Source organism: Mustela nigripes, chromosome 15, assembly GCF_022355385.1.
Source record: "Mustela nigripes isolate SB6536 chromosome 15, MUSNIG.SB6536, whole genome shotgun sequence".
In the NCBI taxonomy this organism is placed as follows: Eukaryota; Metazoa; Chordata; class Mammalia; order Carnivora; family Mustelidae; genus Mustela; species Mustela nigripes.
The window spans coordinates 83,074,836-83,090,749 of record NC_081571.1 but is presented as its reverse complement, the minus strand read 5'-3'; the positions used below and the strand labels follow the sequence as shown (position 1 = coordinate 83,090,749).

At 57.1% G+C, this 15,914-nt stretch overlaps 1 protein-coding gene across 7 annotated transcripts in view; it reads right to left on the bottom strand.

Annotated features, from left to right (window-relative positions):
* ARHGEF7 (Rho guanine nucleotide exchange factor 7) overlaps nt 1–15,914 on the bottom strand; it is a 122,683-nt gene that overhangs the window by 62,616 nt on the left and 44,153 nt on the right. For 3 of the 7 annotated variants that reach the window (XM_059377932.1, XM_059377933.1, XM_059377937.1), the window contains exons 3-4: nt 6,986–7,070; nt 3,196–3,326 (exon numbers count right to left, since the gene is read on the bottom strand). The exons of 3 other annotated variants lie outside the window; for them this stretch is intronic. In XM_059377932.1, coding sequence (XP_059233915.1) covers nt 3,196–3,326; nt 6,986–7,070 — 216 coding nt within the window. Of the gene's footprint in view, nt 1–3,195; nt 3,327–6,985; nt 7,071–9,146; nt 9,168–15,914 lie in introns of those variants that run through there. One more of the 7 variants, XM_059377935.1, reaches the window with a different exon arrangement.

The following is a 15,914-nucleotide window of genomic DNA, read 5'->3' as shown; positions in this document are numbered from 1 at the left end:
TCTTCTCCGCATCTGTGGAAGGGAAACTCGGGAGCCCACGTCACACTTACCGGGAGTCGGGATGAAAACTCAGGGCACAGAGGGACAGGAGGGCAACCCAGAAAAGAATAAGGAGGGAACAACAGGGAAGGGCCAAGGGAAGAAATCCGAGCTTCCAGGTCCGTGAGGACAACGCCCTGCGACTGCTCGAGCGCCCACCTCCCACGCGGGAGACCGACCAGGAGCAGACGGATTCAGAGACCCAGAAGCGAGACTGCGCGGACAGCAAGCTCCGAGGCGGCGGTTGGGCAAGACCTGGCCAACCGGAGCGGCAAGTGCCGAGTCAGGACGTGCACCCAGGGGGCCCTGAGAGAGCACGGAGAGCACCGACCCTTGCCTTGGGAACGGCAGTGCCGTACATGATCGGGAGATCGCAAAATTCATGTCCAGGAAACCTCGGACTGTTTTCAGCTTCCCACGGAACCTTTCAAATGAACAGAAAGTGATGGGCAGCTGGGAATCCGCGTGTCACCAAGTCGTCCTTCTCCCCCTTCCTCTCGGCCACCTCGCCCATCCCCCAGCCCCCTCTGGCAACCATCAGTTTGTTCTCTATGGGTTTGTTTTTGCTTTTTATTTCATTTCTCAGAAACCACCTGCAAGTGGACCAGGTAGTACCTGCCTTTCTCTGACCTGTGCCGTTCCGCGGCACCCCCTCTAAGCCCATCCGTGCTACGCAAATGGCGCGGCCCTGCTCTTCATGGCCGAGTAATAGGCCCTTTCGAAGTATACTGCACGCCGCACGCAGCTGTCCTCGGGGACTCGGGCTGCTTCTACAAATAATGCTGCAGTAAACACAGACGTGCATGGATCTTCTCAAATCAGCGTTTGTTTTCTTCGGGCACATGCTCAGAGCAGTCACAGATCACAGGGCATCTCTACGTCCAGTCTGAAGACCGCGATACTGTTTCCCGCAGCGGCTGCAGGAATTTACGCTGGCGCCTGGCAGTGGTCTGCCCGAGGCTAGCCATTCCGGCGGAGGGAGGGGCTCTCTCACGCCGTGGTTCTGACACAAGTCTGTGATGGTTAGTGACCCTCGGCATCTCTCCGTGGGTCTTCGGGCCACCTACAGGTTTTTGGGAAAACGTCTATTCAGGTCCTCTGTCCATTTTTAACCAGATTTTTTGATGTTCATTTCTGTGAATTCTTCATGTATTTTAGATACAAGCTCCTTATCGAATAGGTCCCTTCCAAGAAACTTCTCCCGTTCAGCAGGTTCATCTGCTGATGGCTTCTTTGACAATAAGACGTTTCATCCTGGTGCACTCCTCATAGCTGTCTGTTTCCCTTGCCGGCGGAGACCTACCAAGAAAAAGGTTTCTGCAGCCGTTGTCAAAAAAAGGACTGCCTTTGTTTTCTTCTAGGAGTTTTATGATTTCAGGTCTCACATTCGGATCTTTCGTCCATTCTGAGTTTATTTGTGTGTGTGCCGTACGAAAGCGGTCTGTTTTCCCCACACGACTGTTCGGAGAGAGTGTCTTTCCCCGCTGTATATTCTCACCTCCTCTGCCACTGACCGAGACGATGTTTACTGGTATCAGACACACAGCTGGAGGCTCACTTCTGGCTCCCGGCTCTGGCCCGCTGACCTGTGTCCACTCAGGCGCTGGCACTGCGCCGCACCCTGAAACTGGGGACTGCGATACCGCCGGCACTGCTCTTCCTCAAAAGTGCCTTGTCTACTCTGAGTCTTTTGCGGCTCCACAAAAATTATACCAGGACTTGTTCTAGTTCTGGGACCAACTACTGGGACCCCGACAGGCACGCATCATGTGTGCAGACTGCTTGGGGGAGTGTGGGCCTGTGAGTGGCACGGACTCTCTAACCCAGGAGCATGTCCCCATTGGCCGGCATCGACTTTGAGCTCCTGCACTGTTTTCTAATGTTCAGAGTACGAGCTGTTCACCCCCTGGATCACGTTTATTCCTTTTTTATTCTTTTTGGCACAATTTTATAAAACCTCAATTTAAAATGTTTTTCAAATAGCTTGTGTATTCTTCCTTAATTTAGAATGAAAATACTCCCAATCGCGCTCTGCAACATTCACCTAGTGTTACACCTGGTGCCTCGTGGGCTCACTGCGGGGCCGCCTGAGGGAGTACAGGGAACAGCACCTGGAACAGTGCGCACAGAGCAGTGACACGCGGCGTAGCACATGCAAGAGCAGAGACGGTGTCGGCGCCACTCTAAGGAGAGCCGACGCGGAGTCAGCCTGGGCTCACAGAGTTCAGGAACACGTAACTATCCCACTGCCTTCCGTAGCTCCTTTTCAACCCTCTTCCATGAATTAAAGTCAAATTCCCTCCACAAGGTACAACTCTAGCCACTTTCTTTCTTTAGGGTCACCATTAACATACGTAATCTTCCATTCGTGTTGAAGCTGACCTTGTAGCTGTGGTCCCCAGTCACTCAAGAGCCAGGTTCTCCTCAGACTCGTGTGCAAGACCATGTGTCTCTAACACAGGTTTACTGAGGTGGTCCAGAAAATGAAGTCACATGACCAAGTGCCCCCACGAGCTCCAAAGAGGGCTGTGAGTGTTTGCACCAGGACAGCGGGGACAGCCTCTCCACACCCGGTCCCCGTCCCACCGTGCGCGGCGTCTCAGGGCAGCTTCACGGCTCTGCCAGATGTTCTCTGCTAACGGCCTGTATCCTAACAACTTAGACGTGGATCTTTCTTCACTTCCCAGGATAAGCGTTCACTTCAGTTCCTTTTCCACATCACCACCCGCCATCTGAAGGGAGTCTCTCCTTCGCCAACTGCATGCGGACTCAGGAAAGCACCCTAGGTCATGCTTAGAAACACCACATTTTGATTCTTCAGCTGTTGGCCATTTCTTCCTTGCACATCTAAAGTTCTGACTCCCATACTTCTGTACGTTTGCACAAAGCAAATAAAACACAAGGATCCGGGTAACACTTTGAAGCAGCCATCTCCCTACACTAGCACATCTAAGGAATCTTAAAATATAACCCAAACTGCAAAAGTTTCTCAGAAGCAGTCAAGGGTAACGTGGATCCTGTGGGAGACGCAAACACCACCCCAGCAAATGCACCCTCCGGCTGGGCAGTACCCGTACGGGGGCACGCGCAACCTTTCTGGACACGCCTGCACGCACTCATCTCCCCAATGTCCTCCGATCACCAACTCAAACTTACCAAGCTTCGATACTGGCCCTGGAACAATTTTGAAGTCCGGCTGTGCGAAGGCTGAGTTCCCAGGGAGTCAAAAGACTTGATCCGATGAGATGACGGCCGGGCACACACGGAGTCACTTCCCAGGCCGATGTCTGAAATGGTGGCGCAGAGAGGAGTGAGCTGAGACGCTGGCGAGCATGGCCCCCGCAGCACACCAGGCTCTCAACAGCGGCGACCCCCAGGGGACACACGGCACAGGCAACAGAGCACCCACGGATGCAGCAGCGCAGACGGCCCGCCCGAGACGGCCTGCGCGCGCTCTGGAAACTGACCGGACCCAACTACTCATCAGTTCTTCAGTGTAATTTTCAAATGTCTTTAAGGTTTTGTCACTTTTTAATATCTTCCGGTTCACATGGAAAACACAAGCCTCTGGAACTCAGAGCGTCCCCCCAACACTCCCAACACACCAGCCCCGCCCTCCCACGACTCCAGACAGAGCCTCCCGCAGTAACCAGCAGGAACTGTGTGCAACAAAGAAGACTCTTACTTTAAAAAAAAAAAAAAGAGAGAGAGAGAGAGAGAAATCCCCTTAGAGCTTTTAGCTAGAGACCCTTCTGAGGACTCCCCAGGAAGGGTCTGGGATCTGAGGAAGCCCAGGGAAGCCTGCGTCTGCCTGTGTGGGGCATGACTGGGGCTGCGTTCCCGGGAGCCGAGCAGGGCGGCGTGTATCAAGAGGGGCCCACTTCCCTGGGCTTCTGTCTGCCCTTCCTGCTGCCCACATGGCTCGACAGACACTGGGGTCTAGTGGGGTCCTCAAGCAGCCTTGCCAGCCCCAAGCATCTCCAACAGGCCGCTGCCATCGTCAGGTCCTACTTCAGGACCTTTCTACTACAGCAGGGCATAGGCCTCGGCAACCTCGAGCACAAAACCAGCTCCTCAAAAGCATTTCATGGGGATTCTGCCCACAGTGGCGACGTGCGGTTCCGTTCTCACCGGACTCCACCTTTCAAGGGACCATTAGTGCAATGAAGGGTCTCAGGACATCCCCTTCTTTCCCACTTTCTGCCCAGTCCAAAGGCAAGTGCTCATCGATGTTCCCAAAGAACACAAGCAGAACATGCCTCTCTCGACAAGCCCTACAGGCCAGGTACCAAGAGCGGCAACTGTGCTGTTATTCAGTCTTTAAAATAGAGATCGAAAAGGACGGTCACTTTCATCATGCTGACTTGAGTGACAAAATTTGAGCACACAGCCCGAAACAAAAGTGAGAAGTTCTTGGGGCGCCTGGGCGGCTCAGTCGGTTAGGTGTCCAACTCTTGATTTCTGTTCAGGTCATGATCGCAGGGTCATGGGATCGAGCCCTGCGTCAGGCTCCACACTCAGCACAGAGTCTGCTTGCGATTCTCCCCCCGCCCCGCCCCCTCGCCTCTTGCACACAGGCACGCTCTCACTCTAAAAACAAGGGGGGGGGCTTCCCAACTGAGAGGCTTCCAGTGTCAACACTGAAAGGAGGAATACCAAGTTTATCAGGTTTATTTTGCAACATTCCAAACAGGTCTTTGTCAAGAACACCTTATATCTTCTTTTTCTTTTTTTTTTTTTTTAAGATTTTATTTATTTTTCAGAGACAGAGGGAAAGAGAGCGAGCGAGCACAGACAAAGAGGCAGGCAGAGGCAGAGGGAGAAGCAGGCTCCCCGCCGAGCAAGGAGCCCGATGTGGGACTCAATCCCAGGACCCTGAGATCATGACCTGAGCCGAAGGCAGCTGCTTAACCAACTGAGCCACTCAGGCGTCCCAAGAACACCTTATATCTTCTAAGTGTCCAGTGCTCTAAAGGGTACGTGAGACACTTGTGCACAAGGGGGGTACAAACAACGGTTCTGTGCCCAGGAGACATCAGATCCAGGCCACGTTTGGGACGAGGAGCCCCGATCCGAGGGCATGGATCAAAGCTGCCCCAGGGCACCCCCCCTTTCCTAAGCTGGCACCTGGTCTTCAACTGCAGGGAGACCCAGCAAGCAGCAGCAAGGCCAAGCGGCCCTCCGCCCTCCTGAGCAGCCACCAGAGGCAGAGGCCCCAGGGCCAGAAGGGTCTCCAAAAAATGACATGGGGATTGCCTCTGTGTCTGCTGCTCTTGTCCCGTCTACAGGAGACCCCTATCGGTCCCCGGACACAAAACTGAGGCTCGGGTGGTTACTGCAGCAGCTGACAAGCAGGACCCGCACAGCAAAGACACGCAGCCGTGCCTGCCCTGCGTCGGCTTCCTCCGTCCGAGTCCAGTGCTCTAGGACTTCCGTCACTGCGTGATGCCTGGGCCACAACTCTTCGTAATCTGGCTGTTCACATTAAAGCTGCCTCTGTTACAGTGTGTGACAAAGGCGGCAGCTTCAGTGCCTAATAACCTTTAAAGAACGCCCTGAGGTCCTGTGTGCTAACCATCAAGTGGCTGAATAGTGCTGTGTGTGCGTCTTTGAGTCCTTTCCCTCCTCCATCCGGGTCTCTCCGTCCTCCTGGCTCAGATGCTCACCGACCTTCCCACATTGGCTCACATAAGGTCCTAAATCATCAGTGGAGCCAATCTCCCAGATACTTCCGCCTCAACGGCCCTAGGCTTTCAACTTTAAACTGCACAGTCAAGCTGGGAAAACAGAGCCACATCAACAGCCCTGCCCGGGGATGGCAAGCAGCGGCAGGGGCTCTGGGTGTGGCAGCCACACCTCTGCGCAGGGAGGGGGTGGCACCTGGACAGCCATCCCAGCAAACACGTTCTAGGAAGGGGCACCTGAGTCCCTGAGCACCGTGCACCCCAAGCTGGACTGCAGCCCAGTGTTCTGACTACTCCCCCCACATCCCACCTGAACGGCCAGGAAGAAAAGGACAAGAGCCCCTCGCAAAATACACGAGAGGTTTCTTATCAAGAGACCTCAAGCTCTACTTGCTCCAGTAAATCCGAACCTAAAAATGTATGAAAGTAAATGGAGGGGCGCCTGGGTGGCTCAGTGGGTTAAAGCCTCTGACTGCGGCTCAGGTCACGATCTCAGGGTCCTGGGATCAAGTCCCGCATCGGGCTCTCTGCTCAGCGGGGAGCCTGTTTCCCTCTCTCTCTCTGCCTGCTTGTGATCTCTGTCTCTGTCAAATAAATAAATTAAAAAAAATAAAAGTAAATGGAAAAAGAAAAAAGGACTTTAAAGCACAACAGCCGCTAAGTCCTTTTCAATGCACACAGCTCTCTAGACAGCTGCTCGGTGCTCAGGGGGCCGGCGGGGCTCGCTCCATGAAATCCGCACGGAAGCTCTCCTGTCCTCACAATGTCGGGGGCCCAGCTCCACTCAGAGCCCCGGCATCCTCTTCGCCCTCAGGAGGCCTGGCCCAGGCACAGCTTCCCTTCACGAGCCAAGCCAACGGCCACTCCCCTGGTCATGGTCACACCTCAGAAACACCACCGCAGGCGCACTCTAGACAGGAGCTCCGACCAGCACGAACGTCATCAAGACCCACAGAAGCGCTTCTAGCTCCAAGCCAGCCCAGGAGCATGCCCGCACCAGAAACATTCCTCCTCCGCTACCGTTTCCGCTAGACATGCTTCTGCCCACGGAAAGGAGAACACCCGCTACCCACCAGAGACCCCAAGAGGAAGACTTTGATCGAATAAGGAAAAAATACCACAGCAAAACTTACGACTGAATATGTAATATGACAGCTTATTTTTACAGGTCAATAACGCCCACCGTTGCCTCATCAACCACAAAGCAAATGTTTCTGCCCCTTCCTCTTCCCACCCCCTCAAGTTCAATAAAAAAGTCTTACCTGCTGTTACTTTGTTTAGAGTCACTAAGGAACTGAGGACCTTGTTAAAATTCTGCCCCTGATACAAATCATTTGCATCAAATGTCTGAAAGGAAAAATTAAACAAGTTAGTAGGGTCTTATAGGTTGGGAGCAGGATAAATGAAGTTCTCACAGCAACGAGACCACCGTGGCAGGAGGGAGCCGCCGAACAAGTCCCGAGATGCAGGCCAGCCGGAAGGGGCAGACCAGGGGACGCGGCTGCCAGCAGAGGGGCAAGGGGTCCAACCGGGTTCCCTCACCCAGGCACGCACCAGCTTCGTGACGGCCAACTCCCCACATGGCCCCAACCCTCTGCGAGCTGGGGAGGAGCCCTCCCAGCCAGGGAGCTGCGGGTGGGGGGCTGGGGGCCCTCAGTGGGGCTGAGCTGCCTCCACAAACCCACCCCAGCCACAGCCTGTTCCACAGTGAAGCACGGCAAGAGAAACATGGAACTGGCAGCACGAGGAAGGGAAAAGAGAAGCCGGTTCCAGAAAAGGGAAAGCTCAGGGAAGGGGAACAGGACACCCCCACCGTCCAGGCACGGCCCTGAGGCCAGACCAGGACTCTGTAGTCTGCATCTCCTGCGACCCCGGCCGCCTGCAGACCAGGCACGCGGGAGGGTCGGCCTGGCACTCTCACACACGTACACACGGATGGCCTGTCCAGATACCTGCCAGCCGCCGCACGATGGGTGTGCACACGCCAGTGCACACAGACCTCACTCCCAAATACTGCCTGAACACTACACACAGCTTCTGATCAGGAAGGAACCTCCACAGAAAAACTGTAGTCAAGTCACCCACAAATGCGCCAGGACATTTATGAAAAGCTTTCTTTCTGAGATGTCGGTAACAAAAATGTACCTAGAGACCCAAACGTAAACCGTGTCAACAGCCTTCCCAGTTACTCACACTAGGACGAGAATGCACAAGCATCAGTCGTGCCAGGAAGGAGGAGCAGGAGGAAGAGGGCCCCAGCTTCCTCTCCAGGCTGCCTGCCTCTCCCCCCACTTCCTCCGCCTCGCACGTCCTGCCAGGAACCCTGCACTCCTGCTCCCGGCACCGGTCCCTTGACCCTTTCTCACAGGCCCCTCCTGGCCACACTGCCCAACCACGCTTGGTGAGGGCCCTAAGCAGCCTCCCCAGTACACCCGTGACACGAGCGGACACTGCCCTACACTGGAAACTCCAGAGCCCAGATTTCACAACACCTAACGGGGAGCGAAATGGCCAGCACGCAGTATAAACTCCACTGTTTGCTGAAGGGAAAATGCACCAGTCAACGCACCCACCGGCCCAGTGGTGCCACGCGTCCCCACGAGGGGCAGGCACGGCAAGGCCGCTAAGATGAGCCATTCCAAAGCTAAGCACCGCCTCCCTCAAAGAACCTCCAGTTAACAGTCTTGTGCACGTAGCTCCAGGAAGGGTAAAAATCAGGAGGTCCGGTTTACTCAAACACGGGAAACCAAAACTGGAGAACTGCAAGAAACGAGGCCCTCACGTCACGGAGCCAAGTGCAGAGCCGGACGCGCGGCTTAGCCTGTCTAAACGCTGCAAGAGGCTGACCGGGGCCCCAAGCGCAGAAGTGTGGCTGGATCGTCGCCTCCCGTGCAGCTCCCGATGCCGCTTCTCCCACCGCGGACAGACCCAGTCAGGCAGATCTCACACCAGATCCTTCCTGTCAAAGCCCCCTCAGAACACAGCATCTTTAGAATCAGCTTCTACGACACAATATAATTCATTCATTGTATATTCAAGAAATTGAATCGAATTGAATATTCATTGTATATTCAAGAAATTGAATCGAATTGAATATTCATTGTATATTCAAGAAATTGAATTGAATTGAATATTCATTGTATATTCAAGAAATTGCAAGTCAAATGAGAGCATGATGTAGGCTGACCCGTCCATCTACAATTTTTAGTGTGTTAGTTGTTTTGTTTTGCTTTTTAAGGGAATTAAGAGTAAGAACCTCAACAGGTCTCGGCTTCCTTATGTGCAGAACACGAACATCCCCTTAGCCTGTGAAATGCAGGAGAGCTAATCAGGTCCTTCAGCTCTCAAGCTCTCATTTTAGAGATAGAAAAACGAAATGTGTGGCATTCTACGAGAAGAATTCTACATAAAAAGTCTACTAACCTTCATTGTGGTGAGACAGCGGCAAGACACAAAACCCAGAAAAACAGGATGTTGAGACCGAAGTTTCCTGTTATTCCAGAACTATATATCTCACTTGGACACCGGGAAGCACCTGGTTGGCTGCCGCCGCCGGCCAATGGGCTTCCCCGTGACATCAGAACTCGAGCGAACTCCCATCTGCGCCGCACGTCTTGCGGGAAACGACACAATGCGAGGCGACAAGCACTGGCCGCGGAGGAAGAGCACACATTCCGGACCGATGAAATGTTCCGACTAAAACCTTTCTCCAGAGAGAGATAGCCGACTCTTTCCTGAATCAGGAATCCATCCCACAAAAACCAAAACCAGACAAATCGTTGAGTTCAGTTTGCCGCATGGGAACAAGGGCAAAGCCTCAGGAGGACTTTCACAGAAGGACCTCGGCGAACGTCGGTGCCCGTGAGCAGCCCCGGGACACTCAGCACACGGCACTATCCAGGGCCACTCAGCTCCCGAGGGCACCCTAAGCCTGTTGCCCCAAGCCCAGCACACGTCCACGAGGGCGGGGGTCCCGAGCCAGCAGGACGGAAGGAAAGGAACACCAAGGCCCGCCTTTCCTCCGGTGGCCCCGGGAGCAGCGGTTCTCAGGGAAGGCCGCGTGCCAGAATCTCCAGGAATTTAGAAAACCAAGACACTCAAGCCAAATCCTAGATAATTAAATCAGCATCTCTGAATAGCACCTCCCCCCCATCAAAATGTTAACAGTCGTGGATTAAATGTACAGCAGAATCCAATATTCTCCAAGTAAAGTTATTCTACCAGTTCCCCCCCAGAACGGTAAAACATTTGTAAAAAGTCAGTAAGTGTGATGTCAAGGGAAACACAAGAGTGACACACGGCACACACAAAGCACAGGGCAAGGCGGCGAGAAGGGAGCGGGGCTGCGGGTGAGGCATGGGGGGCCTCCCTGCGCTCACCAAGGGAGCCGCCCGCCTCCTCGGCTGGAAGGCTGCGCCCGCCCCTTACAGCCTCCAACTCCCGGAGGCACAGACACCCGCGGCCCCTCCGGCTCCTCATCCTCGGCCCGGGAAGAACACGCACCGGCGATGAGGGGGCAGGAAACGGCAACGTGCTCGCGCCTCCCCTGCTGGAGAAGGAACGCGATTCAAGAACTCAGACTCCTGCACGCCAAGCCTGTGGTTTCCTGCGAGACGGACTAACCGGTAACTACGTTTTACCTAAGGAAATCGTTTTCTAAAACGCAGTTACCAAGCAGAAAGCGCCCTCGATGACGGGGCTGCCCGGGGCAGAGGCCGCACACAGCAGGTGGAGCAGGCGGCGCGGTTATCCGGCCGGGTGCTGCCCGCCCGCCCACGCCCCGCGTGTCCCCGCACCGGCCGGCTCCCGCGCGCCCCCATGCAAGGTGACCCCACCCCATCCGAGGGCTTGGGTTCCCGTCGAGAACTCCCAGCCTTCCGGCTGCGGCCGCCAACAGACTAGCCCTCTCGCGCTCACCTTCCCACCCCGACGGCGCGGACGCTGCAGCACGCCACGGCTCCTGGAGGGAAACACAGCAGCACAGAGCGGGCAGGGCGGCCCCCCAGCTGCGCTGGGGCTGCTCACGGCTGGGGCGAGCCGCACCTGCTGCCCAGGCTCCGCACCGCCACCCAGCAGCCACCCTGTGTGCAAATGCTTCCCCAGGACGGTCCCTCCCTGCGCTCAACTATTCGAAGCCTTTTCATGCAATGACTCTCAGGGTGGGACACGCAGTCGACCTCACCCCGAGCCCGTTTTTTCACACACAAAATCCAAGCAGCACAGGAGGGGGGGGGGGGGGGGCAGCGTGAGCCTCGGGGCGGCTGCTGTGAGTGAAGCAGACGCAGGGCAGAGGACGCGGCCAGCAGCGGAGGGCGTGCTGCTCCCCACAGCTGCCGCGGCACCCCTGCCACCAGGCCTGACTGTGGAGACAGACCTCCTTGCAACAGGAGGGAAAGGATAGTCCTTCTGAGGTTCTCAGTCTGGGGGTCCTGTCTCCCCCACCCGGAAGGGGCTGCTAGGAACCTGCCGACACAGTCTGCAGCCCAAGGAGGGCCAGCCTGGCCCGCCCCGGACTCCGGCAGAGCAGCAGCGGCAGCCGCAGGCCTGCTGCACACAGCACTCCCCTACGTCGTGACCCCCAACTCGGGATCAGCTAGATGCCCCAAGGAACATGGGGCTCCCTTACAGCTGCAGCCTCTGGAATGAGCTCTGATACGACCGCAAATCTACCAACTGCCCATCAAGGAAGGACGGCTGTGGCTCCCTCCACCAATCCCTCCACCAAAAATAGCAGAGGAGTAAGACAAAATTAAGATGTTCTGAAATTCAAGTTGATGACAGTGTATTCCACAAGTACAACTGCAGGCAGAAAGGTCTAAAAGGAAGCATGCCCATACAGATATGAGAGAATCACCCCAAAACTAACAACTTCCTTTATTGGGGAAAGATGCCAAATACCAAACAGATTCTGGCCAAGAACATACCCTCGAGCCAATCAAAGCAGGGCACTGCCGTCATCTTTCTAAAAGCAGAATACTGTTCCTCCTAGGCTTGGCCAAATGCCCCCAGGCGAGTGGGGGAGGCAGCACAGGACGTCACAGACAGCACACACCTCCAGGGACACCTCCCTGCTCCCTGGCCAAGCAGTGAGGTCAGGGCAGAGACTGGGGCTCTCGGCGTGACGCGGCCATGTCCTCCAGCCACGCTCGCAGACCAAGCCCCGACCTCCGCGGGGGGAGCCTGCGGGGGTGACGCTCAGCGTCACCGACAAAAGAGAATGTCACGAAGGCAGCTGACACCAAATGCTACCAGCGAAGGCTCCGGGCTGTTTCTCTCCCAGCACTGGCTAGTCCTGGATGTCCCCGTTCAAGGTACAATTTGGACAGAATCTTAAAAGAAAGGGGAGACGGATGCAGAGGGCTCTGAACAAAGCAGCACAGGCAAGACACGAAGTGCAGACCAGACAGAACGCAAGCCCGGCGGGCCCGACCGTGGCTGCCACACACACAGCCACTGGCCACACGGCGCCGCTCGGAGAGAACAGGAAAGTCAGTCTGCGAGGGCAGATGTAGACCAGCACCGCCCCAGACAAAACCAGGCTCGATGGCCCCCCAACTCGAGGCGCCCCCAGATCCCAACAAGATGGAGAGCAAGGCAGGCCGGCAGGCGAGCACGGGCCTGCCGGCCTCTGGAAGCTCAGCACACGGGCCGGCACCACCCGCCTCGCCGGAGGGGGGCGACTCCACTAGCCCACCTGCAAGGGCACCTCTGACACACGACACCGCGTACCGGTGCCACCTGGAGGACAGGCCGACCAGGTGGAGAGAGTTAGCAGAGGAGAAAATGTGCGGGAGCAGGGTGATGGGGGCAGGTTCAGAAGCCGGTCTGAGCCTCTGTAAAGGCTGAAGGGGAAGTCAGGGTGGGGGGCGCTTCCCGACACCTGGAAGGAGGAGGAAGACACCCCTCTGTAGCCAAGGTTCCAGGGAAGGAGGCCCCAGGCTCTGGACGACAGGAGCCGGGCCACAGCAAAGGGCCACAGGCCTGGCAGGACCCCCCTTCCCACCCTCGGGCAAGAGACGCGCACACGTGAGCTGCAGCCTGCCCTCGGAGGAGGCCAGAGGCGCAGGCTCGGTTCAGGAGCACCCGCCGCAGGACAGCAGAAAGGACCTCGGGAAGAAGGGACAGCACGTGTGGAGTCAGACGTGGCGGCGCTCAGCAGCAGATGGGAGGCAGCGGGGAGAAGGTGCGTCATCTGTGCCAGGAGGACACCATCTGGCCTGTCAGGCCACCTGCCCAGCGTCCCTTCCTGATCTGCCTGGCAGAGGCCCAGGGGAACCACCTCCTCAGAGCACCTGCCACCCTGACCACTCCCCCCCCCCAGAAATACTGTCAGTGACATCCCCAGAACAGGCACCACAGGCCACCAAAGACCTGAGTACCTGGCCCAGATTCACGCTCCCAGCCTTAACTCGTGTGAGTCCCCGAGCTCTCTCTGCACTGCCACAGTCCCCCTCTCTTCGGTCACACTCACCACCAAGTTCAGCTCCTGAACGAAAACCAAGAACCAGGAAGGCTGTAGGGGACAGTGGGGTTGTGTCGCGCAGGTCAGCCAAGCATCCCAGCGTCCACGTGGCAGGGCAGTGGCAGGGGGGTGACCTGTGTGGACCTACAGGAGCGCCCAACACGTAAACCTCCCCCAATACCAGAGGGCCATCCGAGGAGAGGAGGAAAAGCTTTCAGGAAAGCCTTAGCCAAGAGAATATTGTTGCGAAGTAAACGGGTTTCAAAGGCACAAGTTCTAAGAGCAGACACTGACCCGATCTAGAACGGTCACACCCATCACACTACTTCTGGACTTCTCTAACTCAAGGTCAGTGCAGCTATGTGTCCATGCACTCCCCAGGCCCGCCCACCCACCACCACACCTTCCCATGGGCTCCGGCCAACGAGCTGGGAGCCCAGGGACGTGCGCCCGCTCTGAGCAGGACAATGCAGGCCAGCCAGCCCCAAGTAGACGCTGGGGCCCTCAGGCTGTTCCAACCCGCCTCCCCCGCCTCTCCCTCTGCGGACAGCAGCAGCAGCTCCCGCTGGGGCCTCGCATCAGCCTGGATGGATAAAGCAGAGCCTAGGGCACAGCAACACCCTCTGTGCAGCTAACACGGAGCCAGAAGGCTGGACCTCTGGGGCTGCTGCTGAATACATCTGGCGAGAACGGGCTGCACTTCCCCAGCAGAAGGGATTCCTGGCAGGGAGAGAGTCGGTCTTCAAAATACAGACAGTAAGCGAAGCGGCCGGGCCACTCCAGCCACGCTGACATGAAGGATGAGCGGAAACCTCTCTGGCTGAGACACGGACGTGGCTGTTACTGCAAACAGGGACAGCTGTGCCTGCGGAGTCCTGCTCACTCCAGAACACACAGTGTCCCTTCCCTTCGCAAGCTCCGGCCACATCATCACGCCAGGGCTGAAGGCAGAGGCTCGGCAGCAGCCTCGGGCAAGGGGTCTGCCCGACAGCCTGACTTCGTTCCTGCTCACGCCCGTCGCCGGGACGGAGCCTCGGCCTGTGCCCGGGGCCCTACGAGCCACCAGAGGGCATTACCACCCTAACCTCTGAACGCCCTAGTTGTCGTGTCTATACACGTAAGTCACACCCCGCGGCTTAAACCAGCTCCCTTACAGGTGGCGGCTTTCGGGAGTTCCAAGCAGCCCCACTGGGGGAGCACAGCCCCAGGCCCTCAGACAAGGGGCCTGAAGGCGTCCCCGGGGCTGAGTCCGACCCAGAGCTGTGGAGGGAGGCCGCTCGAGTCCCCACAGCAGCGAGGCCAACTTTAAAAGGAAGGGTGCCGGCACGCGACAGGAAGGACACTGCGACGCCTGCGGCTCAGGAATGGCTGTGGCCCCGCAGGGCCGTGCTGATCGCGAGGTGGCCCCGGTGGCGCACCACCTTGAGGAGGGAGGACAGGGCTCGAGCACCCCCGCACGTCCTCCCGCCGTGGGAGTCCCGCCCGCGCACACCAGCTCAGCTGGCTCCGAGTTCACGGACAGTCCTGGGTATCGGAAGGACCCTCCAAGAATACAAAAGCGAGCATTAGAGCACAAAGCAGATGGTGTTACCCGTCACACAATGAAGAGGTCGTCCGTCAGACCTTCTGCTCCTAACAGCGCCGGCCGGTGTGACTAACAAGTCCAGACAGCAGGAGCCGCAGCACGGACGCCCGAACCTCGGGGCCCTCCTGGCATCACCCTCCCTCAGTGAGGGCTGCAGTTTCGGGAACGTTCTTCCCGGCGAGGCAGCACAGCCGGGGCCACAGCCGACAAGCCTGCCATCTGAGCAGCGCGTGGCCGGCGTGGAGTCACACCTCACAAGGCCACAGCCGCCGAGGCAGAGCAGCACGGAGAGCCGAGGGCAAACCCGCGAGGACCCCGCCAGCACCCCGGCTGCAGACACGGCCCGGAAGACGCGGCAGTGGCGGTCTTCAGGATCCCTGGGCCGCTGTCCGCACGCTCCCCGGAGGCTCAACCTCCACGGCTACTCAGCCGACCCCAGACCGCCCCCCACAACCGCCTCTGGCCGCCGGGGCCCTCCCGAGGAAGGAAAGAGGCCACGGGCAGAGGACACCCCAGGCCAGACGCAAGAAGAGAACAGCGGGGAGTGGAAGGAAACACGTGGACACTGTCAGGGCCAGCGCCGAGAGCCCCCAGGTGCGGCTGGCTGGGCCCGTCTGCCTCACCGGGCACGAGTCAGCGCCTCCAGGGAGTTTCTGAGAAAGCTATTTTTGAGGCAAGAAACTTACTTTTGGCACAGTTCTGGAGTGTGGTTCGCAAAGTTTAAAAATACAGTTCTGTCCTATCACATTGTCAAAAGGAAGCTGATTTTGTGACAAGACGACTGGAGAGGAATCTTGAAGTCGGGCTATTTAAGTGTAATGCAAGCGGTCCGGACCAACCGGGTGCGTGCAGAACAGGGCCCAGCAGGGATTTCGCCTCCTTGGCTTCTGTAGGGTTTCTTCATTCTGCCTACTCCTACGCTCCAGGGATAAAATTAGTCCAACGACGGATTCTATCAACACATACGCGGTCACCCAACATGGCCCCAAGCGATTCCGCACTGTAAAATGAGAATGAGAGCTCCTGAGTTTGTGGTTTCCACTGTACCAACGCCCAAACACGAAAAAGGACAGGGACCACCCATGTAAAAAGAACCCCAGACACATCTTTAAGGGAGCTTCCAGGAATGGGGGGGTACAAAACC